Here is a 27,378-nt window from a genome sequence, read left to right as displayed (position 1 = left end):
TTTAAATTTAGATTGTATCTTTAATTTCCACCTTTTGAATACTAGGTCTGAATATTTCCCATATGTTTATGTTGATGGCTCTTTTGTATTTGCTTTCTTTTACACTGTTTGCCCCCTTTGTCTTCTGGAGATCTTAAGGATTTCCATTTCAATTCTACCCATACTTATTGTACATGAATAAAAGCACTACGGTTTCTGACCCCCTCACCAGTGCTAAACTGGTTTTCACCAATGACACCTGTTATAGAGGCACCGCTGACCTCTCAATTGTTCTTGAACCTCTTTACTGACTTTGGTAGCCCCTCACCTAGTTTTCCTCTATACAGCTTGGTACTTCTTAGTCTTCTCTAATGACTTAAAAAATTATGATTAGATGCAACTAGAGATTATCATACTAAGTGAAGTAAGTCAGAAAAAGAAAGACAAATACTATACGATAACACTTACGTGTGGAATCTAAAATATGACACAAATGAACTTAGCTATGAAACAGAAAAAGACCCACAGACATAGAAAACAGACTTTCAGTGGCCGAGGGGGAGGGGAGGATTGGGAGTCTGGGGTCAGCAGATGCAAACTGTTATATATAGAATGGACAGACAACAAGGTCCTACCATAGAGCACAGGGAATTATACTCAATAGCCTATGATAAACCATAATGGAAAAGAATATGAAAAAAGAGAATGTACACACACATAACTGAATCACTTTGCTGTACAGCAGTAACTTTTTTTTTCTTTTAGCCACGTCGCACGGCTTGCAGGATCTTAGTTCCCCGACCAGGGATTGAACCCACATCTTCAGCAATGAAAGCACAGAGTCCTAACCACTGGACCGGCAGGGAATTCCCTGTTCAGCAGTAATTAACACAACACTGTAAATCAACTATACATCCATTTTTTAAAATTAAAAATACTAATAAAAATTTAAAATTATGATTAGCTTAAATGTAGGTCACCCTTTGTTGCTTCTCTGTCTTTCCCAGTCTCCACCGTTTCAATGGCCCCCTGGGCACTTCCAGGGCACAGAGCACACCTACTCGTTTTACCCCATGGTCCATCCCATTGTTGGCTCACGACAGGCTCAGTGCTGGGCTGGAATGAACAGATCACTCTGTCCTCTGCCCCTACGTCTTCCCCAACCTCAAGTGAATATTCCCAACTGTGGTTAACAGCATGGCTTCTGCAGCCAGACTGCCTAGGTTCAGACCCCGCTCCACTGCTCACAGGTGGCTTCTTAACCTTTCAGTATCTCGGTCTCTTCATCTGTACAGTGGGGACTAAATAGTGCCTACCATAGGTTATTACGAGAATTAAATGAGTCCATATTTGTAAAACACAGAAAACAGTGCCTGACACACGGTAAGGATTATCTGCTTGTTAATTAAAAACATACACGACATCTAGGGACAAGTAACGCAAGTATCTTTCTAGACCCTGTCCTCTTAACATCCAATCAGTTACTACAGCCTGTAAATCCCCTCCTAGACGTTTCTCTAGCCCCCACCCCTCCAGATCCCACGGCCTTGGCTCGGGCTTGGCTTCTCTGCCTCCGGACTTTCTCACTCCGACGAGTGTCCACATCAGCATCATCTCTGTAAAACACGTAAGCTGCACTTCTTGACTAGAATTCTCTGCGGATCTCCCAGTACTCACAGGAAAATGGACCAAGTCCTCAGCATGGATTTAGGGTTCTCTGTGGCGGGCCCTTTTCTCCCTCACTAGCCCTAAATGTCCCATCAAACTACAACCCCCACCCACCCATCCATGCTGTACCACCTGAACTGCCCAACCTCTTCACACGCCCTAGTCCTAGGCCAGGAAGGCTCTGCCCTTTCGTGCCGCTTGGTAAAATCCTACCCATCCTGCAAGATCAAACATCACCCTTTCCTGTGTCATTCCCTAACTTCTCCAGGAAGGTTTAGTGTTCTTTCACCTCTGTGCTCCCACAGTCCCTAGGACAGGAAGCAACATGAACTGAACAAAAGTACAGCCAGAGAGCACAGCTACCTGCCCAAGGTCATGTCTGCTTGGGGTGAGGTCTCTGATGCCAGGCACAGGTCCGTCCTTACTTCTTTTAACCCTTCCCCAGAAACTTGAGTAATTTTAGCTGAACACGCCAGCTGTGGGAGTTAAGACACAGAAGCAGACACGTGTTCTCTGTGGGGTATCATCAGAGGAGCACAGGCTCATTTCCAGGAGTCAGAATCCAGTCAGCAGGATGGAAAGGTGGGATGAACGCGTGTGTTCCTTGTTCACACCTTCTTGATCCAGATGTTAACCAAGGGCTCACGAACCACATGCCAAGTACTATTCCAGGGGCTGAGCCCAGAGCAGCGGCTGTTCAGATAGGCCCCTCCCTCACTGAGCTCAGGTGAGTAAAGGCTGAAATAACCACGGACGTCCAGCCTGCATAAGAAATTACTTGGGTGAAGCAAGAGAATGGTCTTCACACATTTACAGGTCCTGTGGAACAGGGATAATATACATATTTTTAAACATTTTATGTTTTCTTTTTTTGGCTACGTTGGGTCTTTGTTGCTGTGTGTGGGCTTTCTCTAGTTGTGGCGAGCAGGGGCTACTCTTCGTTGCGGTGCACAGGCTTCTCACTGCGGTGGCTTCTCTTGTTGCGGAGCACGGGCTCTAGGCGCGCGGGCTTCAGTAGTTGTGGCACACGGGCTCAGTAGTTGTGGGTCGTGGGCTCTAGAGCACAAGCTCAGTAGTTGTGGTTTGTGGGCTCAGTAGTTGTGGCTCGCGGGCTCTAGAGCTCAGGCTCGGTACTTGTGGTGCACAGGCTTAGTTGCTCTGCAGCATGTGGGATATTCCCAGACCAAGGATCGAGCTCGTATTCCCTGCATTGGCAGGCAGATTCCTAACCACTGCACCACCAGGGAAGTCCACAGGGATAATATTTATTCTGAGTTGTTCCAGAGGGCAGAATTAGGAGAAATGTGTGGAGTCACAAAGAAGTCAATTACAAGTCAATAATAAGAAGACACCATTAATCAAACGACACCTGGTAACAGATCAGGTCACGGAAAGAGGCAGGAAATTTCTGGTCACTGATAAACTTTCAATAGGATCTTATTTAAAAAGAAAAAAAAACAAACTATATACAGCCTCCAGTTTACATGGACATCTAAGGTTCATTCCAGTGACTCTCCTGTTTTATGATTTAAAGCAAATAGTCTTATGTCACCCTAATTTCCCTTAACGCCCACTTCTAGATAATTTACTTAAAACTTTATCTAAACTGGCAGTTTATAGCCCTGATTGCACACTGGCCTTTCCCCTATATTAATAAGTTATTAATACCTGGGTCCCACGCCACCCTCCCCCACCAAGAGCTTCTCATTTAACTCCCTGGGGAGGGAGCACTGCAGGTGCTTCTGACGTGCAACATGCACCACGGTTGGCAGCCACTGACCCCAGCTGTCATGGAGTCTATTTAATTCTCAGTTTCTACCATTTCTTGGGGGTAATCAGATCCTTCCATCAGACACCAGATTTACAAAGGATATTCTTATGCAACTGAACAAAACTGACTTCTCTAACGTAACAACAGATATTGCCAGGGGAGGGACACCGGGATGAGTTTTCATTTGTATTTAGGGAAACAGCAGGTAAGCTGATAACTATTGTGATCTTCTGTCATTTTTCTAAATCATTCCTGAACACTTTACTATGATCCCGGCTGTGTCCCACGCCCAGGGGATAAAACGTGAGCGAAGAATTTATCCCTGCCCTCAGCAGCTAAGGCAAGCTGAAGAAACCAACCTCCATGGAGCACAGACAGCAGCCAGCACGACCTGGGGGTCTCAAGGCTGAGTCCACAGCGCGTCTGAGTTCATCAGGCAGATAAGTGAGGGTGGGGAACCATGAACAAAAGCAGGGCCTTCGACAGTGACGTAGGGGGAGAAGCTCAGTGTGGCCGTCGAATGTGGTGCAGGGCAGGGAGCAGTCAGAAACAGGCCAGGTCGAGGTCACAGAGGCCCAAAGTGCCATCCTCAGAAACACAGACTCTTGCCTACATGCTGTCAGCTGGGCAATGACAACAGATGTGTCTGCCTTTGAGGTAGTTGTGTGATGGACTAGAGGGGGATGAAACACCTGCAAAGAAACCAGGCAGAAGGGAAACTGTGATCCAGAATACAGGAGCACAAAGGAGTGCAGCAATGGAATTGATTAGATGTGGATGGGAATACGGGTTAAGGGTTCAAGGTGACCCCAGGTTTCTGGGTGACAGAATGGACAATAATGTCTGGGGGTAGGATTGGCTGTGCACACGGTGCATGAGCCAGAGAAGGGAGAGGGAGAAGGACACGTTTAGATGTGAGGGTTATCCAGCTGTATCAGCCACCATCCACATTTCTGTTCTACCTGGATCTACTCAAGCTGCACAGCTATATTCTCAAACAGAACAACTTCTTGACGGGGAGTGGGGGTGCATCTTTAGTCACAGATTTGGGGGTGATGTATTCATCTACTCTGATGCAGGTGAAGGAGACAGATGGGGTCTAAGGGAGATTATACATCCCTGCAACATGATTCCTATAAAGCTCACCAGGAGACAGAACATCTGGTAAAGCTGGGTAACAGCATTATCAGATGACACCATGGCAGTGTATAAAATCAACCAAAGATACCATGGAGAGTAAAATAAACTGTAGGACCAGAAAATTGTGGGATAGGGACTTCCCTGGTGGCGCAGTGGTTAAGAATCCGCCTGCCAATGCAGGGGACATGGGTTCGAGCCCTGGTCCAGGAAGATCCCACATGCCGCGGAGCAACTAAGCCCGTGCACCACAACTACTGAGCCTGTGCTCTAGAGACCGCGAGCCACAACTACTGAAGCCCACGTGCCACAGCTCCTGAAGCCCGCGCGCCAAGAGCCCGTGCTCCGCAACAAGAGAAGCCACCACAATGAGAAGCCCGCACACCACAACGAAGAGCAGCACCTGCTCGCCGCAACTAGAGAAAGCCCGCGCGCAGCAAGAGACCTGGCGCAGCCAAAAATAAATTAATTAATTTTAAAAAATCATGGGGATCCAAAAGGGAAAAAAATTGTGGGATAAATTAGTATCTAGGAAGAAAACAGAGGAGAAAAGGAAGCCCAAAAAGGAAGCAGAGAAAGATCCACCAGAGAATGAGAAGATCTACAGACAGATCTGTAGAAGAGCTGTAGAGATGTATATCAGAAGCCAGAAGGGAGAATTTCAAGGAAGGGAGGATTAACAGAGTTCAGATGAATTAGGGATTCTAGTGCCCTGACTGGCTAGATGAAGGTTCACTAAAGCGGGAACAGCAGACAAATTCCACAATAGGGCTGAAAAGTTTGGAGGCGAGAAGAGCAGTGAAAGGGCGGAGCTAGAAGAGGTGGTAGGATCAAATGGGGACCTGGGCGTGTCTGTGGGCGTGAAGCAGGGCAGGGGTGGGCTCAACAGCTCGGAGGGAGGGACCAGACTTGCAGGCAGGAAGCCCGCAGCAGCAAGGTCACTGCCCCCTGTGCCCTGCCGCCTCCGATGTCACAAGTCCTCCGACCCTCACCCTCTGCCCCCCTGTCCCACCCACATAACCCAGGGCAGGCTCCCCGTTCCAAGGTGCTCAGCTGAATCACATCTACACGGTTCCTGTTGCCAATAAGCTGATACAGCCACAGCTTCTGGCAGTTAGGACTCAGATGTCTTTTGAGAGCTGCTATTCTGCCAACCACCAGGGCGGAGATGCCCTGAAAGAAGCTTCCAGCACCAGCAAGAAGGCTATGGAAGTTACCATCTGAGGCACAGAGGTTCCATGCACAGCTCTGATCACAATCATCCACATTCTGGGCCCTGACAACCTTTCAACCTTCAATCCTACTGCACTTGCCCCATGTTCTCTAAGCCTCATTCACATGCCACCTTTTCCAAAAGCCTTCCCATCGTCCCAGAGAAAATCCCTGGGGCCTTTTGCCCATGCTCCTAGCACTTCAACGCCCGGCTCATTTGTCCACCTCCCTGTAAGATGAAGAACCACTTGAGAACTGGGATAACCTCACTCTAAAACCTGGAAAGAGGCCAGCACAGTGCTTTGTATTTGTTCACTCCGGCACTTGTCAAACACTTGGCGATAACCTGTGGTTTGTACAGATATCTGCCCTCAGGGCAGGCAATGGAGACTAGAAGACCCAGTGCTTGAGAACCAGCGCCCAGGAACCGGGAGACCTTCTCGGGGATAGCGTTTCGCTTGGGCATATGGAGTGTGTAATTCTTAATAAAAGAGAACAGATCTCTTAAGGTTCTGAATAAGTTCACTGGTATTTGGCATCTGTGAAGGACAAGGGATCGTCAGCAAAAGGACCCAGCAGCAGAGACAGCAAAGCCATACTCCGCAAAGATTGTGCATCTGTGAAAACTCAACAAACGGACACTCTCAGGTTGTGCATTTCATTTTATGTAAATTTCACATCAAAAGCATAAGCGAAACAAACATTAAATTCTGGTTAACAATGCACATGCATTCAGAAGTATTTCAGGAAAGCATACTGATGGCTGCAATTTACTTTGAAATGCATCCCAAAAAAGAGGGACTGATGAAGAAAGGGGCAGACAGATATATGTTCAAATTAGTATAGTAAAATGTTAATGGTAGAGTCTAGGAGGGGAGGTTACAAGTATTCACTGTAAACTTCTTTCAGCTTAGCTGTATGTTCAAACTTTTTCATAATAAAATATTGACCAGAAAAGGTAAGGATGAGACAGCAGAAAGGTATTGTGTGGAAAGAGGAAAAAATTATGCTCCTGGTGTCGGTTCTAAGCCAGAGATGCATATACAGCCGGTGACACACCAGTCCTGACCTTGCTTCAGAGCCAGAAGATTTAAGACCCTGGCTGATCTGAGTCATGCTATAAGGAAAACTACAAGTGAAAGTCTACTGTAAGCAAAACGGAGATATCACACTATGAAACTTCTTTTTCCTTAAAACAAAAATTTTTTTAAACTAAAATGTTTTTTAAATTATATGCTACTAAGCTTTCAGTGCTTGAATTATGTGATGAAAACCAAGGGAACTCATTATTTCTAGGAGTATTTTTCCTTTAACAGAAACATTTTCTCATCTAATTAAAAGGAAAAGGAAAGAGTCACTTTCATAACATTTTTAAGAAGATGGAGACATAAAAGAAAGAACAAATTGCATGGGGTTCTTTAAAAAAACAATCCCAATAATATTTTCTTGACAAGTGCATTTAATCCATAAACAGAACTGCTCTCATTCCTACTCATCCTTTATTCTTATTTATGACTAGGATTATTTTAAAGTTTTCTCTTATTATTCAGATACATTTCTAGTTAAAATTACTAGGTATCTTCTTCCTGTTGTGAACAGACTTTCTTCTACAAAGGTATTTGCAAATTTGTTACTGAGGACAGTTAAGCAATCTGTTAATATATATGCTCTTTCCATCCCTTTACTAAACTCATTGATATTAACTAAATCTCTTGTACATGCTGGCGATGCAGTTAATTAATAAGATACTTTGTCATCTCTTTTCCAGAAGGTACACCTTGTATCTATGTAAATACTATTTATATCTTGTCCTAAATAAAAGTTTGCGATGTTTATATAAAATACTGATAAGCAGACTTACTCATTTAACTTATGATATATATCTCAAATACTGGCCCTGTGACTGGCACATGCTAAGAGCTCAAGAAATATGTGTTGAGAGAGGGAATGAAAGAACAAATGAACAATTTTCAAGAAGGGCAGGAATGTGTGCCATCCACTGTCCAGGAGGCTTTGCAAGACAGAGGGACAATTTTAATGAAACAAGAGAAGAGGAGATTAGTTAGGTCACCGAAGAAAATTACTGCAGCGTTGAGGTAGTTTAAAAAGGGGCAGGAAGGGGTTGTGCTACTTATGTCCCAGGTTAACTTTAGTCAACACTGGTAAGGTGACTAATATTTTTTAGCTAGCACTGTGGATGACAACCTGTCTTCCCTTTTACTTCTTATTTTTTTCTTTAACAGTATATTCTGTATATGAAGTAAAGGTAGAACTTAAATTCTTCACCTTCTCCATATACTTTGGGTGGGATCTAGGTAATTTTGATGTCAACCTCATCTTTCACATTCATACCAGGTGTTTATGTACAAATTTGATTCGTTTAACTGTCAAAAGAAAATAAAAATATAATAATTATGAGCTATCTCTGAAAAGTAAAACTGGTTAAACACACACACACCCTCAATTAATCTATTTGATTAAAAAAGAAAACCCAACAACTGATGATCAGGAAGCCAGGAGCTAGAGATGCCGAACCTGCTGGATCTTAAACACTGAAAATACTGATAAGACAGGGAATTCTGAGGAAAATAACTGCCAAAATAAGTCTCAATAAGTAAAAAGTTTTTTTAATGCATATTTTTAGACTGGAGCCAGAAGTAGAAATCGATCCAGCCCTTTTTGCCACCAAACTTCTTAAAAGTATACCCACTTCATCAATGTCTGCAGCATATAACTTCTATAATATCCACGAATAGAATCCAGAAGTATATATTTTTTAAAACCAGTATAACCACGTTGGATGTCTTTTAGGAACGTTAGGACATTTACTGTAAAGAAATTTTCTACTCTAACGAAAAAGAGCATGATCACGTTTAGCAGATGCTGGAAAGGCCATATGCAAAGTTTTAAACATCTGGCCCCAGTTGGGAAGGGAAAAAAAAACAGGAACAGAAGAAATCTTATTTTGCATCGCTGAGAATATGTGGTTCAAACTCCCCACCACCGCCCGGCGCGTACGGACGTCAGGGTCCCATCCCACCAACGCGAAGGCGAGCGAATCCAAGTGGCAGCGGGGATCACTCAGGCCGGGACACCACAGGGAAGAAAAACCATTTGTTGGTGAAAACCGTCCGCCTCGGCGAGGAGACGACGAAACGGCGGCGCCGCCTCCCGCTAGGAAGAAACCACATCCAGCCCTCTCGCGTGTACCTGCGATCGGCACCTGCAGGCGCAGCACCGGGAGCGTCGCCGGCGGGGCGGCACCGTCACAAAGGCAGCGGCTCGGCGAGCGCGCCCACATCCGGGCCTCCGCGTCCCGCGCGGGTCCGCAGGGCGGGCGGCGGCAGCTCGGTCCCCGCCCGGCCTCCTGCGCCCAACCGGCCCCCACAGCCCACGCCGCGCCCCGGACCCTCGCGCACGCGCACGCGCTCCACGTCCACTCACGACCCGCCGAGAAGCGCAGCCGGACGCAAAGCCCAGAATCGCTCCGGCGCGGAGGCTCCTGGGAAGTGGAGTCCCGGCCCTGGCTCCGCGGGCCTGGGGAGCGCGCGGCTTTGCTCTTCGCCTCCCAGCTGAGGGCCCTCGGCGCCACCGCCTGCTCCGCGCGCTCTCGCCTCCCTTCCCGCTGCAGCCCGGTCGTTCCCACGCGAGAGGCAGGCACCCCGAGGACAGGTGAGCGCGCAGGCGCGCGGACGTTGAGGAGACGCGGGAGGGGGGAGGGCGAGGGGAGCGTGCACCCGAGCGGTGGGTCCTCCTCGGAGTTCTCCCCAGCTGGGGGTGGGGGTTAGCGGGCGGGGGCGGGGGCGGGAGGCTGTGTTCCTGGGGCGTGGGTTCCCTGGGGCGGAGCGGGCGCCGGGGGGTGAGCAGGCCAGGCGCAGGTAGGGAATCTGACTCTACCCCGTGAGTGAGAGGAGGAGGGATGTCCTGCTTGTACGTCTTACTTTACCCAGGACCTGTTCTTGCATCTGTCTTAACCCCGGTCAATTGAAAAAAAAAAAGCACAACCCAGAAGTTGACGATTCCATTACGTTGTGCGTACTTTCTGAGGCCGTAGCCCGGGCTCAGCCTCTCCCAGAGCTCTGAGGGACCGCTCCCCAGAGGTAAAGGGGGAGCAGGGTATACAGGAGGCTTGTAACAGAAGCCAGGTAATCAGAACCTCGGAAGATTTCTGTCAATTAAAGAGAACCAAACACCTCAATTTAATGACCTTAGCACTTTTCTGTGTGTGGGAAGATGCAAGAGTCTGGGCTCATTGAAGTCATTCCTTTGATAAGGATCTTAACTCTCCTGGGCCAGTATCCTGCCTGTCTCCACCCTGAATCCCCTCAGGGTGTAGTCAGGAAGGCTGCGGTGGCTGATGACTTGAAGGCTGCAAACATCCTTTGTTTGCTGATGTGGCAGGTAACATTCTTCTTCCACCATGCCTCCTCTTGGTCATATATTTGGCTAATATTTGAGAGGCATTTCATTACAAGTTTTTGGTTTGGGGGTTTTTTTTGGCTGCGCTGCAGCATACGGGATCTTAGTTCCCCAACCAGGGATTGAACCCTTGCCCTATGCAGTGGAAGCACGGAGTCTTAACCACTGGACCACCAGGGAAGCGCCCATGACCAGTTTTGTCCCATGGCACTAGGAAGGCTCATTCCTAGATCAGGCAAAGTTTCTGTTGACAGGCCATACGATGCGCTGGGTTTTTTGTGTTTGTTTTTTGTTTGTTTGTTGGATTAGGCCCTGTTGAGAATCTAAAATTCTCTGGATCGCTTGTCTTACTAGTTTATATGATCCAGTAGATGTTTTCCCTTGTTGCTTCTAACCGTATTTAGAGTTGTACTATTACAATTATTCTATGTAGAGTTAAGTATATGGTTAACTTCTTGGGACATCATTAATTTTGTTGGAGGCCTGCTAACACATTGGGTAATTCAAGAGCCAACAATCTTAGAAAACAGACAGAATATGACAGCTGGTAACATTAATAAAGTTATAGTGTAGCGGAGAGAGACACAAGGCATAAATAATTTGAAAATGAGAGAGAGCAAATTAAAATAATGATTAGTATAACTAGTTGTAATCTGGTCACAGTAGGCCATCAAGTCCACAGTGCAGCCAGCTGGAGAAGCCAAAATCTGGAAGGATCAGGTAGAAAGAAAAAGATAAATGTTTCATCTTTGTTTACAAAGGCGTACTGATCAACTTGTAGGGCATAGCATAGGAGGAAAGTTTTTTCTGGAAAACGAAGATTAAAAGCCAGTATATTTCATTAAAATGTCATAAAATTATGAATCATAGTTATCAGTCATTCAGTCCCATGTAATTAATTCCTGTTATTCTGGATGAAGTCATCAGGTTTTCCATTAGAGTTTTGTAATTTCTTACCCATTTCAGTGTTATGATTTAAAAGTTATACTTGTATTTGTCAAAAATCCTTTTTATGAATCTTCTTGAAGATCTTCATTTTATAAAAGCATCAGTGTAAAATAATGATTGTCTATAAATGACAAAAGACTTACAATGACATGGTCAAAGATCTGATTCCAAGGCAGTTGACAGGAAACTTGGATATTTCTGTGACATACAACATTTTAAGATAATAACTAGAATTATGACTGATAACATTATACAAGGACAGATCACATTTTTTAGGAATTCCGTATAAATTTTGGAATATCTATATTAATGACATTTATCCATACAATGTAACCTAAGGTTTATCTCCAAACACTTGATAATGTTTCTCAAGTAATTTAACACACCAAATAAGACTAATTAGTTTAATATTCGTCTCTGAGATGTCTCAGGGCTCCTTTGAAGCATCCCAGAGTTGGCTGAAGGTCAAAAGAACTTTAGTTAGAATTTGATATTTGGGAAGTTTGTCAAAAATATCAAAAAGGTTTCAAAGCACTTGGTCAAATAGGATCATAGGACACTGTGAAACAATACTTATTCACTTAACCAAAGTGACAAAAGATTTCAAAAACAAATAAAGATCACTTAAAGGCAAAGAAATTCACACAATATGTTACCAAAAGCACTATTCCAAGAAAACTTTGTTCTCTTAACAGAGAGGAACCAAATCAAATCTTGCACCAGCCAACTTTTAATAACAAAATCCATTTACCTAATTAAATTTAATCCAATCCTAACCATGTACAAAACTACTTTTTCAGGGCTCCCTTTCTACAAACTTACAAAACTTTCTGTATCCATATTAGTTTGTCCCTTATTTTTAATCTGGAAATAGCCAGCTCTAGGACAAAAATCACCCTTATTTTCCCAACAAATTCACTTCTATTCTGCATACCTTCTTTTACTGAAAACATGCATCCTACCTTCCTTGCACATTAAAATATTTCCCTTAATATTTTTAGTAGCTTTAATTACATATTACAGTTTTAACCCTTAAAACCTTAATCTCTAGTGAAAACTGACAAGCAGCAAGTAGTTGTGAACTGTTTGTCATTTCCTGGTTGGCAAACTTAGGAATATTCCATAACCCCTAGTAACATACACCTTCTGACTTCTTTCTTCATTGTGGTGCAAGACGTGTGTCTAATAAACCCACACATCTTTAGTTTCCCTCTTGTAAGGGGACAAAAGGAGATAAATTTAGACCTGTTTAGCAATTAATGTTCCAGTATTTTATCTTATTTGAAATGACCTGGATGTTCAATGAATTCCCATCATTTAACTTAACTTAGCAAAACTCAAGTTACCAAAAATCTAGAGAATCTATTTTTTTTTAAAGAATTTTTTTTTGATGTGGACCATTTTAAAAATCTTTATTGAATTTGTTACAGTATTGCTTCTGATTTATGTTTTGGTTTTTTGGCCATGAGGCATGTGGGATCTTAGCTCCCGGACCAGGGATCGAACCCACACCCCCTGCATTGGAAGGTGAAGTCTTAACCACTGGACTGCCAGGGAAGTCCCTGGAGAACCTATTTTAGATAGATGTACCCAACACATAATTATTCCTAAAGAGTTCACCTGAAAACTCTTATCTCATTTACCTTTATTTTATAAGTTATGAAAATATCATCATACCAAGTTAATTTTTTGCCGACAAACTGCAACAGAAATAACGTGAACACACTGACCTTCGGTAAAGCAAGTACAATAAAAATACGACATGTCTGGGACTTCCCTCGTGGCGTAGTGGTTAAGAATCTGCCTGCCAATGAAGGGGACACAGGTTCGATCCCTGATCCGGGAAGATCCCACATACCGCAGAGCAACTAAGCCCGTGCACCACAACCACTGAGCCCGTGTGCCACAACTACTGAAGCCCGTGTGCCCTAGAGCCCACACACCGCAGCTACTGAGCCCATACGCCACAACTACTGAAGGCTGCAGGCGTAGAGCCCATGCTCCACAACAAGAGAAGCCACCGCAATGAGAAGCCCGCGGACCGCAACGAACAGTAGCCCCTGCTCGCTGCAACTAGAGAAAGCCTGCGTGCAGCAATGAAGACCCAATGCAGCCAAAAATAAATAAATAAATAAATTTATTTTTTAAAAAAATTTTCTATTTCTCCTTAAGTAGGCTATGAATTAGATTTTGGGTGAGGGAGCCTTTCCAGTGGTTTGAGTTTAAAAAGGCCATTCTTCTGTTTTGTTTGTTCACTTGTTTCAGGTTTTACCTGAGTGAGCTAATTGGGCTCAGTCTCAGGTCACTGTGGGCTGTATTTACATTTCTGATTTGTAGAGATTTGCAAGACAAAGACAGCTGCTTTTAATTCTCAAAAAAACTGGTTTGTCAGTTAAACGATATTAAAAGATTGATTTGCCCAACTATATTTTCTTTAATTTGCTTTTTAATATCAGTGAGAAGATTTCCAACTAAACTGAAAATTAAGAGTTCTATGTACCAGAAGTTTAGGGTTCAGTTTATCATATCTTCAAAGGCTTGTATAAGGCATTCAACAAAGGCCCTTTTTCTGATTGCACAGATTAGACCCAGAGCAAAATCTCGGTTATTAGTTTCATTAGCCCCTGAATACTGTTCCCAGATTTTACTTTATATTGTACGGCTCTATTGGTTTCCTTTTGTATGTTGTTTTTTTTTTAAGATTTAATTTTATTTATTTTTGGCTACGTTGGGTCTTCATTGCTGTGTGCGGGCTTTCTCCAGTTGCGGTGCGCGGGCTTCTTATCATGGTGGCTTCTCTTGCTGCGGAGCACGGGCTCTAGGCGCATGGGCTTCAATAATTGTGGCACATGAGCTCAGTAGTTGTGGCGCACAGGCTTAGTTGCTCCGCGGCATTTGGGATCTTCCTGGACCAGAGCTCGAAGCTGTGTCCCCTGCATTGGCAGGTGGATTCTTAACCACTGTGCCACTAGGGAAGCCCTCCTTTTGTATGTTTAATTAATATTTCCTGAGGGGCACATCTACATGCTTTGTCTTATAATACCAATACCAAGCAGGGGAAGCATTACTCATTGGTTACCAACATTAAAGGACTCCTATCAACAAGTCTTGGTCTTATAAGGAGTCCTAGAAACTTTCCTTTCATTTATCCCTCAACCATTTTATCTATTTTGTATAAAATGCTCTGGGATCCCCAGTGAGGGGTTGAACCAAGGGACTCAGGCCCTTTTGTCAATCTTTCAACTTGATTAATTGGCCTAACTGTTGCCCCAAGTAATTGTTGGTCAGCTATCTCAGTGTAATTTTCTTCCACCCCTTTATTTTATTTTTTTAAACAAAATTTTTAAAATTAATTTATTTGTTTTTGGCTGCATTGGGTCTTCGTTGCTGTGCACAGGCTTTTCTCTAGTCGCGGCGAGCGGGGGCTACTCTTCGTTGAGGTGCACGGGCTTCTCACTGCGGTGGCTTCTCTTGTTGCAGAGCATGGGCTCTAGGCACACAGGCTTCAGTAGTTGTGGCACACGGGCTCAGTAGTTGTGGCTTCCGGGTTCTAGAGCACAAGCTCAGTAGTTGTGGCACATGGGCTTAGTTGCTCCATGGCATGTGGGATCTTCCTGGACCAGGGTTCAAACCCATGTCTCCTGCACTGTCAGGCAGATTCTTAACCACTGCGCCACCAGGGATGGCTTAGCCCTTTAAAGATATATATTTTAACTCGGGTAAATAGGGTGGACTTGTATGGGTCCCTTTGGCCCATCCAACCTTAGGTAGTATTGTACCAAAACCTTTTGTTTTAATCCTATTAACATCTGTTTTATTTATCCCATTTCTTAATAACCATCTAGAGATTTCTTTATCTTTTGGGGATGAGTCACTTTAAAATTTCCACCTGGTTGGGAAAAAATCTCTAGACTTTCCCTTCAGTTTTTTTTTTAATTTCCCTGTTAACCTAATTAACGTTAATTATTCTAATGTTTTTATTAACATCTGTAAGACCCATTGAGGGGAAACATAGACCACAAATAAGACTTCCCAAGCCAGTTTTTTGTTTGTTTTAAATTAAAGGAGTTCTTAGATTAACCATTATATATATTTTTTTCCACTGTTTAATGTGTTTCCCCCCCCATAGGTACCAACAAAACAGCTGTTTATAATGAATGCTCTCTAAAAATTTACCAATTTAGAAGTTTCTCCCATTTGAAGGATCCATCATCTGGCCATTAATGAGATATATCATAATAGTGACTCAAACCAATAAGATGCAAGAGGCTTCCCCACAAGACAGTGCAAAGGATGCCACCTAAACAAGACCCAGAAAGTTTACTCCCAAAAATAGTTTAAGAAAGTAAAGGCCTTCGTTGTACAGGCTGACACAATGAAGGTTAAGGTGGCAAAAAGCCCCTGCGAATTGGTATAGTCAGACAAATGACTGCTCAGAATCCCAGTCTCTTCGATTGCGTCCAAATGTACACAATATGTGTACCTTTTGGATGGCAGAGACCAAGTTCTCAAACCACACACACACACACACACACACACACACACACACACACACACAAAATACCCAAGGAGATCAGGTAGAACATTTACATTTCAAAGGCACAGGAAGAGAAATGCAAGTTCCCCCTAGAAGGGCTTTTGTTTCTTTAAGATCAGAATTCTGAAAAGATGTTTTATCAAGCTAGCTTTCTCTAACTTAACTGTGTATGCAGTAAAAGAGCCCCATCTTAGTCATTTTCAGGGTGAGATTTCCTTTAATTCCCAATTAAGTAGATCCTTGCAAGTATGAGCTCTATACGTACATGTATCTGGCTGGGGTGTTGGTCGGAGGTTGGCTTTCTGATGCCCCTAGTTTATCTGAGAGAATCTATTTCCGATTTTAAAGTTGAATTCGTTGGGGATAAAATTTACTAGTGAAATTGCATGGTGGCCCAGTGTGCTGCTTGTGAGCTTGACTTCTCTAGGTTTTTACCCTAGAGTCTTTTCAGCTCGTCTTATGTGTCTAGGTTCTCCCTCTGGTAGTATAAGACCATCGTGGGTGCTTGGATCACAGAGTGGCCAGTTCTTATTTGTGTCCCAAGCAGAGCAAGTTTTTTTAAGTTAAATTGAGTGGGCTTCCTTATAGGGATGGCTGCATGGTATGAGGACTTGCCTTTACCACTCCTGCAAGTTTCTCAGTTGCCTAAGAAAAAGCCGTTGCCAGCCATGAGATTCCCTTCTTCAGTGCTGAAAGCTCTCATGTAATATTTTCACTTTTATCCCGACAAATTCTTGTTAAGATAGCCATTTGATGAAGAATGCCAGGTCAGCCTCCTACCTAACCACTCAGCCCAGACCGCTCAGTGTCTTTCAACTGTTCTGAGGGGGTTCTTTTTCCCAGAATCTGTCACCTGGGGAGCCAAGCACCTGTTATACACCACCAAATAAAACACAGGATCATCAACCAATAGTTGGGAGATCCAAGAACCAGGAGAGACTCACCCAAATTCATCTGAACTCTCTGAGGAGGCAGACGGATGCAGGAGGCCTCTACCAAGGCTCTGGTTCATTGTAGAGTTCATGCGAAGGAGCGAAGTCAGCTCTGGGTCCCTTCGTTGTTTGCCAAAACTGTCGACTGAAAAAAAATACACAACCTGAAAGTTGAGAATTGTGTTTTATTCAGTGGACTTTCTGAATAGCTCTGAGGGACAGCTCTGAAACCATAATGGGGGAGCCAGGATATACAGGAGTTTTTGCAGCAAAGACCAGGTGGTCAGAACATCAAGAGATGACTGTTCATTAAAGAGAACCAGGCATCTCAGATTAATGAGTTTAGCACTTTTCTATGTGTGGGAAGATGCAAGAGTCTGGGCCCATTGAAATCATTCCTTTGATACACATCTTAACTATCTAGGGCCATATTCTGCTTTTCTGCATCCTGAATCCCCTCAGGGTGCACAGTCCGGAGTGGCTGCAGTGGCTGGTGGCTTGAAGGCCACAACATCCTTTACTGATATGGCAGGCGACATTCTTGGTCTGCACCCCTTAATCTGTTAATGGACTGCATCACAGTAACGAGACATCATTTCTCTAAGGCTAACCTTAATACATCATTCCCAGATCTGCCTCAAAATAGAGTGATGGATACAAGAGTGTTCATTATAGCATGACATTATAATAACAGTAATAGTTTTTCTGCTTTTTAACCATCCTGCGTTCCTGGTTAAACCTTGCTTGAATATGACATTGTATTATTACTTTAATACGCTGCCATACTCAATTTACTAATATTTTACTTAGGACTTTTTCAGTGTTCAGACTTAAGATTGCACCTTAATCTTTCTTTGTACTATCCTTGCAAGATTTTACAAGTCTATGCTTCGGGAAGCATAACTGTTTTTCTTCTACCTGGTAAAATAATTTTTTGGGGTGGATATTTGACTTCTGATTCCATTTTAAATGGTAGTGATTAATTTCAGTTTGTAGTTCTTAATTGAGTCAATTTGGGGCACATGTTTTTCTAGAAAATTGTTCATCTCATCCAAGTTTTCAAGTTTGTTGACATAAAGTTGTTCATACTATTCTTTTTTAGTGATTTTTTTTTTGGTGTTTTGTTTTTGTTTTTGCTTTTTTTGGCCTCGCTGTGCAGCATGTGGGAACTTAGTTCCCCGACCAGGGATTGAACCCATGCCCCCTGCAGTGGAAGCGCAGAATCTTAACCACTGGACCACCAGGGAATTCCTGGTGGTCTTTAAATTGCTGTTCGTTAGTGATATTTTAAAATCACTGCTCTAATTGTAGCTATTCTTTTCTTTTTTGAGTTTAATATTTATTAGGGCCATCTTTTTTCTTGATTGGCTCTGCAAGATATACATCTGCATTAATCTTTTCAAAGAAGCAGATTTGGGTTGTTTTGGTAATCTGTGCTGTGTTTTGGTTTTGTCTTATGTACCTTGTTTTTGGTTTTCAATTAGAGTAACATTTGCTCTCTTTTTTTTTTTTTTTTTTTTTTTGTTTGTTTGCGGTACGCGGGCCTCTCACTGTTGTGGCCTATCCCGTTGCGGAGCACAGGCTCCGGACGCGCAGGCTCAGCGGCCATGGCTCACGGGCCCAGCCGCTCCGCCGCATGTGGGATCTTACCGGTCCGGGGCACGAACCCGTGTCCCCTGCATCGGCAGGCGAACTCTCAACCACTGCGCCACCAGAGAAGCCCTGCTCTCTATTTTTAAATTTTCCTTTCCTTTTTGCTATTTTTCTACTTGATTTGATTGCTTTATTTACTTTCTCTGTAACTTATTTACTTTTTGAAAAATGTGTACATACATTTTTAAAAGTCTTAGATATTAAAAGCCTCATAATAAAAACAGGAGTGTTTCTTCTCCGTAGTGTTGACCTGAAATATAGACTGCCATGTATTTCTCCAGCAAAAATGGCTTTTTGGGGATCAGCAGAGAATTGCAATTCAAGGTCAGCTACCATGGAAATCCCCCACAGCAAGGGAAGAAGAGCGCTTTTATAGAGAGGAAAAAGGAAGTTGGGAGGATGATAGTAAACAATCAGTCTGTGGCTTTTCATTGGCTGAGTCCTCGCCAGGAAAGAAGAGGAGTCTGTCTTCTTCCTGTTGGGCTCTTCTATGATCACAGGACGTGAGAGCTCCCCATTCGGGTCTTCCAACTCTATTTAATTCATGTTTCTGTTTATTAATTTCATGGTGGCAACCAGTTTAAAATTTTTAAGCAGTTAATCAATTTGAGACGTTTTTTAGTTTCTTAGGTGTTAAGTAAGAATCTTGACTATTATACCTGCCTGCCTTCCTACATCTTTAAATCAATGTGATTATGTTGCAAGTATTGTAATGTAGTTCCTCTCAAAAATTTTGGCTAAATTCATGTTCAGTGTTTCCATTGTGATGACTATGTAAGTATTCTCTATTGCTGAGCTGTAATAAGTTCCTTTCTTGTATACATTTTACTTTTCCTGTTTTGAATAATTGCCTTTTTATTTATTTGCTTTGTTTTCCCTAAACCTATGTAAAATGTCTCTCAATTCCATTTTCCTCAAGATCAAACCTGTCACACAATCTAATCATTTTTCTCTTTTCCTGAACACACATCCCCAGGAGCCCTCCATCATGCTGCAGTGTAGACTGATCAGTTATTCTCTAGGCTGCAGCACACTGGCATGCTGGGACTTCCCTTTATCCTCACCAATTCCCTCATCTCATCTCTGTGTTGGACCTCCTGTTTCCTGGAAACTTCTATTTTCCCTTTTTAATGGATGATAACCTTATTATCTTTCCGAAAAGGGGTGTATATTAAGGTTGTGTATGACTAGAAATTATTTTACTTTGTCCTCATATTTGCATGGTACTGTGGACTAGTATAATTTCCTGGATAGGAAATTATTTTCCCTCAGAACTTTGAAAGCTGGCAGAGCTAGGTAGAAAATGGAGCGGTGTTACTGTTGAGAAATCCTATTCCATTGTTCTTTTGTATGTAACCTGTTTATCATCATTGAAACCTTTACATTCATCAGTTTATCTTTGGTATTCAAATTTTTCATGATGTTATGTTTATTCCCAGTCTTTTTAAGAAATTACCCATTTGATGGATCAGTCCCTGGATAGTGTTATTTGTAAGAATTTTCTCTGTGTTTGATTCTGTCTTCTTCCCATTTTCTCTTTTCTTTCTTGAGCTCTGAATAATCTGGTGTTGAACCTTTGAAATTGTTCATATAGTTTTCTTATCCTTTTTGTCTCATTGCTTATCTTTTTTTTGGGAGGGAGGGTCAGCTTTCTGGAAAAGTTCTTTATCCTTAAACCTTCAACCTTTTTTGGTTTTTGTTATTAAAATTTTAAATTTCTGGGACTTCCCTGGTGGCACAGTAGTTAAGAATCCTCCTGCCAATGCAGGGGGCATGGGTTCGATCCCTAGTCCGGGAAAATCCCACGTACCGTGGAGCAACTAAGCCCGTGTGTCACAACGACTGGAGCCCACGCACCTAGAGCCCATGCTCCACAACAAGAAAAGCCACTGTAATAGAAGCCCGCGCACTGCAACGAAGAGTAGCCCCCGCTCACCGCAACTAGAGAAAGCCTGCACGCAGCAACGGAGACCCAACACAGCCAAAAAAATAAATAATTTTTAAAATTTTCTAAAATTTCCTAAGAACTCTCATTTTGTGATTTAAAAAACTGTAACATCCTAAAACATCATGTTTTACAAATGAAATATCTCTCTGGTGATTTTAAAATTTATATTATGAAAGTTTCAAAACATAGAAAATCAGAATAGTATAATGACCACATTTGTACCTGTCACTGTATGTTGAAGTAAATCTAGGACATGATTCATTATTTGTAAATATTTCAGAATTTATTTCTGAATGATAAGTACTCCTTTAAAAGTCATAACCAGGATCTCATTATCACACCTACAAAATTAGGATTAATTCCTTAATATCAAATATATAGCTAGTGTTCAAATTTTTCTATTATTTCAACAAAGCTATTTTTTTAAAACAATTTCTTTAAATCATGGTCCAAATAAGGCTTATGCAAGTTTAGGCCTCTTTTAATTTAAGGTGTGCCTTAGATTATGTCTCAGTGTTTCAGTTTGCATTTCTCTTATTATGACCATCTTTTGAGGATGCTATTGTTACTTTGAAATATGTCAGTGTCTTTTTATTGCTCTCACTCTTTAGCACACTATTGAATTCTGGGTTTCTATTGTTTTCCTTTAGTACTTTGAATATATTACTGTGTGGTCTTCTGGCCTGTATCGTTGTAGCTTAGAAGTCTGTAGTCAGTATAATTGGTATTCCTTTGTCGGTAATTTGCCTTTTCTTTCCAGTAACTTTAAATATTTACTCATTATCCCTGGTATTCTGCAGCTTTTGCTCGTGTATCTGGTGGATTTAAAACATTTATTCAGTGTGGCATGTGGTGTATACACTTGCAGATCAAGGACTTCTATCTTTCAGCTTTGGATAAAAACAACCATTTTCTCTAATTTTTTTTTTTGTATTCTCTCTATCTTCCTCTTCTAGAATTCCTATCAGGTACATATTTATGTCTTTCATCCACCTGGGAATGTGAGTGTGTGAAGTAGGATTTATGCTTTTCCCTAACAGTCATTTGTCCTGATGCCATTTAATGACTAGTTTATCCTTTCCCCCGCTGATTAATAGTTCTGCCTTTATCATGCACTAAATGTCTAGCTACACATGAATCTGTTTCTGAAGTTATTCTGGTTTTTTTGTTTGTTTGCACTGGGTCTTAGCTGTGGCTTGCTGACTCCTTTGTTGTGGCATGCGGGCTCTTTAGTTGTGGCATGTGAACTCTTAGTTGCGGCATGCATGTGGGATCTGGCTCCCTGACCAGGGATCGAATCAAGGCCCCCTGCACTGGGAGTGTGGAGTCTTAACCACTGTGCCACCAGGGAAGTACCTGAAGTTATTCTGTTTTATTTTCTCTTTTTGCCCTATTATCATTCTGTTTAAGTTAATAGAGATTTATAATGCATTTTGAAGTAATATAGTAGAGCAAAGCATTACTTTAATAACTGCCTTGTTATTCATGTCTTAACTTTTCTATAAAACTTATAAAACAACTTGTCATGTTTCAAGAAATTCCTATTGAACATGAAGGAATGAATTTAATGAAAATCCCAATGCAATTCTAGTTTGAGAAAAATTGAAATCTTTTAATACTGAATGGTATTAAAATGGTGAATCTCTCCGTTTATTCAGATATTTTTTCCTGTTGTTTGGTAAAGTTGTTTAGTTTTTTTATTAGTTCTGTAACTAAGAAAGAAATAAAACTATGGGGAATGAAGAAATGAACCCAGAGTACAATTCTCAGCTTAACAATTTTAACCAGAAGGCAAACTAATGTTCTTTTTTGAAGAGGAAGCCTAACTTTCTGATTTTGTGGGGTTTTGTTTTCTATAAGTAGAGTATAGATGTGAAAAAAATACTTCTTCCACAAAACCTTAATTGCCATAGATTCATTCAGTTTATTCAACAAACATTTTTTGGGTGTCTGCCATGTGCTGGGGAGTGTTCTAGGTATTCAGAATACATGCAGTGGACAAATCAGACAAATATTTCCATCTGATTTACACTAAAGTGACAGGCTTATATACATTTCTGGATTGGGGCATAAAATCTACCTGTTGAAGATCTTTGTCTAAATAAAAATGCCATTTCTCTAATTTTGTCCATTAAACCTGAACTCTACTGAAGTATAATACTGAGATAGAAGTCTTATATTTGAAGGTATCAACTAATCTTAAAAAATTGAGATCTGTAAAAATATTAGCGTAATACATTATTGCGTGATTTGTTGTGGTCCTTAAAGTCTCCGAGCATACCTCTTTTGTTTCACACTGTGTCAATTGTTTTGATATTTATATTAAGGCCATTATGAAAATTATTCAGGAAAGTATTATACCATCTAAAATTGTAAAGGCCTCAGTCTCAAAGCTTAGAACATAGCTCATGCCTCTTTGTTGATCCCATTCAAGTTTTAGATAGAATGAATCATCATAAGGAATACAGACTTTGAGGATAGAGTTTAAATTGCAGGTAATCAAATGAACGTTTGTTTCAAAGTCACATATTTACTTTTAACAACTCCAATAAAATTTCTAAGTAGGGTAGCAGCCAAATCATCAGTCCTGTTAATTATATGTGAGGTTATTTGGGTAAATACCAAGTTACATATACAACAAATAAATTTACCTAAAACAGTTGTAATTAGCAGAAAAAAATTCTTTATTCTAAAAACTAAACTAAAAAGTAGCAGAGTATGCATGAAATTCAAACAACTATGCCTTTTTAAACTGGTTCTTTGACTTTAGTATTTTAAAATAATGCATGCTTTTTCTACCCAGAGCTGAGTAGTAGTCTACAGGAGAAGCCAGTATGAATAACCAAGATAACAGTAGAGGGCCAAGGATGACTATATTGCGTGTCAGTACAAATCCCAATAAATATTTTAAGCAGGTGAGACCTTGCTGGAAGGTACAAGAGAGGGTCTACAATTTTTTTTTAACCTTGCCTCCAATGGGACCCTATTTTCACCTTTCTTCTTTTACCTGAACCTGCCTCTTTGGCTACAGGAAGGACACCCAGTGAAATGCAACCCTGACTTGATTGAATCAGAAAAACAAGAAAAGAAGTATCCAGCTCTCTCAGCCCTATTGTGCAGGCAGATGTCACATTCAGGCTCTCAAGATGGCAGCCATTGACCTATGCCCAATATGGGCTCTGCCTACACAGGACTCTGCCTGTTTCTATGTGAGAAGTACTGAGGGGGCAAGGATAGTGCCTGGATTCCCAGCAACCTGGTTACAGGGACCAGTGTCCTTTGAGGATGTGACTGTGGAGTTCACCCAGGAGGAGTGGGTGATGCTGGACTCTGCTCAGAGAAGTATGTACAGAGACGTAATGTTGGAAAACTATATGAATCTCACCTTGGTGGAATATCAGTTATGCAAGCCTGTGATCTCCCTGTCGGGTCAAGAAGACATAAGAACTGTGAAAAGGAGAATTCCCCAAGGCACCTGTCTAGACTGGGAGATTCAACTGAAAACCAAAGAATCAACTTCTAACCAGAATATTTTTTGGGGAAAATCATCTAGTGGCAAGAAAATGATAAGATTCACAACGGATGATCGGTCTCCCGCATTAAGAGCAGACTGGGAATGCCATAAAATCAGAAAACAGCACAAGATCCCAGAGGGGATTTTGAGGCAAGTGACATTTACTCAAAAGAAGGCATCATCTCAGGAGGGGTTGTATGACTATCATGAATTAGAGGAGGACTCTAAACTCAGATCAAAACTTGTTTTTTCAAAGAGAGTTTCCATCAGTAAACATTGCCATAAGTGTTACTTAGATATTGAGTGTTGGAAGCATAATTCAATCCTAAACAGTTATGAAAAAAACTCTGTAAGTGAGAGAGTCTGTGAAAGTCATGACTATGACAGAGCTCTGTGGCATCTTGAAAGAACTCAAACAGCACAAAAAGAGTACACATGCTCCGAACATGGCATACACTTTAAACATAATAATATGCTTCCTATATGCAACAATTGTCATATGGGGGAGAATTCCTATGAGTGTAATAAAAACAAAACCTTTTGTCATCATTCATCCCTTAAACAACAGGAGCAAACTCCTACTGAAGAGAATCATGAACATAATCAGCATGGAAAAGCCTTCAAAAGGATTTCTAATTTTGCACAAGAGAAGTCACATGGGTGAGAAACAATATGAATGTAAAGAATGTAGGAAAGTCTTCAATGATTCCTCAACCCTAAGGAGACATATAAGAACTCACACTGGTGAGAAACCCTATGAATGTAATCAATGTGGAAAAGCTTTCAGTCAAAAAACATTTCTTAAGGTTCATGTGAGAACTCACACTGGAGAGAAACCTTATGAGTGTAATCATTGTGGAAAATCCTTTGGCACAAGTTCTTACCTTATAGTGCACAAGAGAATACACAGTGGGGAGAAACTCTATGAATGCAATGACTGTGGAAAAGCCTTCAACACAAGCTCTCACCTTAAAGTTCACAAGAAAACACACACTGGAGAGAACCTTTATGAATGCACTGACTGTAGGAAGGTTTTTAGTGGTCTCTCATCTCTTAGAATGCATGTGAGAACTCATACTGGGGAGAAACCCTATGAATGTAAGGAATGCAGGAAAACCTTCAGTGTTTCCTCTTCCCTTAGGAGACATGTGAGAACTCACACTGGAGAGAAACCCTATGGCTGTATTCAATGTGGAAAAACCTTCAGTCAGAATTCTTCACTTACTATACACAAGAGAATTCATACTGGGAGAGAAACCTTGTAACTATTAAGAATATGGAGTTGCCTTTTTCAGTGTCTTAAGGTGGATTCCAAGCTCATTATTTCAGTCTTTGTTCTCTAAAATAAGCATTTAAGGCTATAAATAGTCCTATAAACGCCCCTTTAGTTATATAACACATTTGGTGTATGATAATTTATTTTGTTTTAACTCTGTTGTCTAATATTTATTATGACTTTATGACTTTCAGATCCATAGCTGTTTAGAGTTATTTTAAATATGTTTTCAGTTACCTTATGGATTTCTAAGTTAATTGCATTATCTTCAAAGTATGTGGACAATATGATACTACTTTATTGTTATTTTCTTGAGAGTTGCTTTCTGGTCTGGTGTGACAGGTATTGTTAGTAGCCAATCGAACATCCAGTTCATCCCTCCCTGTAGGGAGTGGATAGTATCACTGGGGACAGACCTATCTAGTGTTTTCTCTTTGCCTTTTGCACTTTGTCTTTCTGCCTTCCCCAGTCTTCTCCCTTTGGATTTTGCATTCATGGAGCTGAATGAGCCATCTTGTGACCATGAGGATGACAAGGATGGTGTCAAAGAGATCCTGGTTTCCCAAAGATATCTTCAAATAACTGTACCAGCACTGCACTGCTTATATCTGTGCATCTTTTTATGTGAGAAAAATAAGCTTATTGATTTTTTAAAAACAGTATGTAAATACAGTCAATACAGTAACCTCGTTTTAAAAAAGAAAAAGATCACAAGATATGTAGACTTAAATATTTTACGTTGGGTGTACAAATTTGGATAAGAACATAGAAAAGAGAGGAATGGAAGAGGAATATTGATAGAACTTTTGTGCTTAGGCTAGAGAGGATGGAGCTGAGGTCATTGAAAGCAGGTGTCAGAGAAGCAGGAGGAAAATCCCAACATTTCAGCATGAGAAAACCAAAGAGTCTTCAAGTAGAGGGGAAGTTACCAATTTTAAATGCTGAATGAAGCCCTTGAGATTTTGCTACTTGGTTTTAGAGATACTGATGAGATTAGCTCTAATTTATTAAGAAACAAAATATGGAAGGAAGAAACTATGATGGAAGAAAAAGGCAATAGTCACAGTTTTAGTCCTGTTTATAGAGTTATGAGATATCTAGATGAACGGGCTGATGTGTAGTTCTGAACCTGTAGAGGTGTCTAGGACAGAGATATAATTTTAGCAACATCAGGAGATAGACTGTACTGGGTTGTGTGGAGGTGAGTCAGATTGTATAGGGAAAATGGATGGTGTGAAAAGAAAATGTCTACCACTGACCATGGAGACCTCCTATATTTAAAGTAAGTAAAAATGGAGTTTTACTAAACCAAGACAAACTAGTGTTTGAAGAAGGAAGGTAAAATCGGTTGTTTTAAATGCTACTATGAGGTCAAATTAGATGAAGTCTGCAAAAGCAAACGTATGGCAACGTGAAGGTTATTGTTGACCTTAGGTGGAGATAATGGTATGTTGAGGATTGGTGGTAGGTTACGATGAGTTTCATAATAAAGGACGAGGAAGTAAAGAGTAAATATAGACAAGTTTGAATAGTAGGAGAAAGATGGGGAAGTAGCTGGAGAGAGATTTGGTCAAGGGAAAATATGTTTTAAATAATGAAAAACTAGAAAATGTTTAAATCCTAATGTGATGTATCCAGTATGGAGAGATTAAATGTGCAGGCATAAGAAGAGGGACAGTCAGTACCATAAAGTTCCTGAGAAGGGGATGGAGGTATCTGGAGCACAAATAGAAGGACTGATGTTTGCTGCAAGAAGGGATACTTCCACCATTCTCTCAGAAGGAAAGGAGGACTGTGTGGGTTGGTTTTAATTACCTCTTTATTTACTTATATCTAAGTTACTTGAGCTAAGAGTATCTGAGCTATACAACACTGCTTGTTTGGTTTCTCTTTTTTTTTAAATATAAATTATTTATTTATTTATTTTTGGCTGCGTTGGGTCTTTTGTTGCTGCGCACGGGCTTTCTCTAGTTGCGGCAAGCAGGGGCCACTCTTCGTTGCAGTGTGTGGTCTTCTCATTGCAGTGGCTTCTCTTGTTGCGGAGCACAGGCTCTAGGTGTGCAGGCTTCAGTAGTTGTGGCTCACAGGCTCTAGAGTGCAGGCTCAGTAATTGTGGTGCACGGGCTTAGTTGCTCCACGGCATGTGGGATCTTCCTGGACCAGGGCTCGAACCCATGTCCCCTGCATTGGCAGGCGGATTCTTAACCGCTGCGCCACTAGGGAAGTCCCTGTTTGGTTTCTTAAGAGCAACTTTCTAGCCCAGTGTGGCAGATACTGCTAGTTGCTAACCTAATACATGTTCCCTACTTCTCCTTTACTAATAGTACCTCAGTTTTGCTTAGAGTAGCAGTGTGTCCAGTTACAAAACTCTTTATCCCAGGCAG

General features: G+C 41.5%; 1 protein-coding gene across 1 annotated transcript; it reads left to right on the top strand.

Annotated features, from left to right (window-relative positions):
- Window positions 1-9,281: 9,281 nt before the first annotated feature.
- On the top strand, window positions 9,282-26,919 carry ZNF891 (zinc finger protein 891). The gene is given in 3 exon segments (XM_029225892.1): window positions 9,282-9,439; window positions 23,236-24,354; window positions 24,356-26,919. Coding segments are annotated over 2 exon segments (1,632 nt in total). The 5' UTR covers window positions 9,282-9,439; window positions 23,236-23,350; the 3' UTR covers window positions 24,984-26,919.
- The last annotated feature ends 459 nt before the right edge of the window (window positions 26,920-27,378 follow it).

Source organism: Monodon monoceros, unplaced genomic scaffold (assembly GCF_005190385.1).
Source record: "Monodon monoceros isolate NGI ecotype Baffin Bay Population unplaced genomic scaffold, NGI_Narwhal_1 Super_Scaffold_1, whole genome shotgun sequence".
NCBI lineage: Eukaryota > Metazoa > Chordata > Mammalia > Artiodactyla > Monodontidae > Monodon > Monodon monoceros.
Note: the sequence above shows the minus strand (reverse complement) of the source record. Positions and strands in the feature narration are given on the sequence as shown.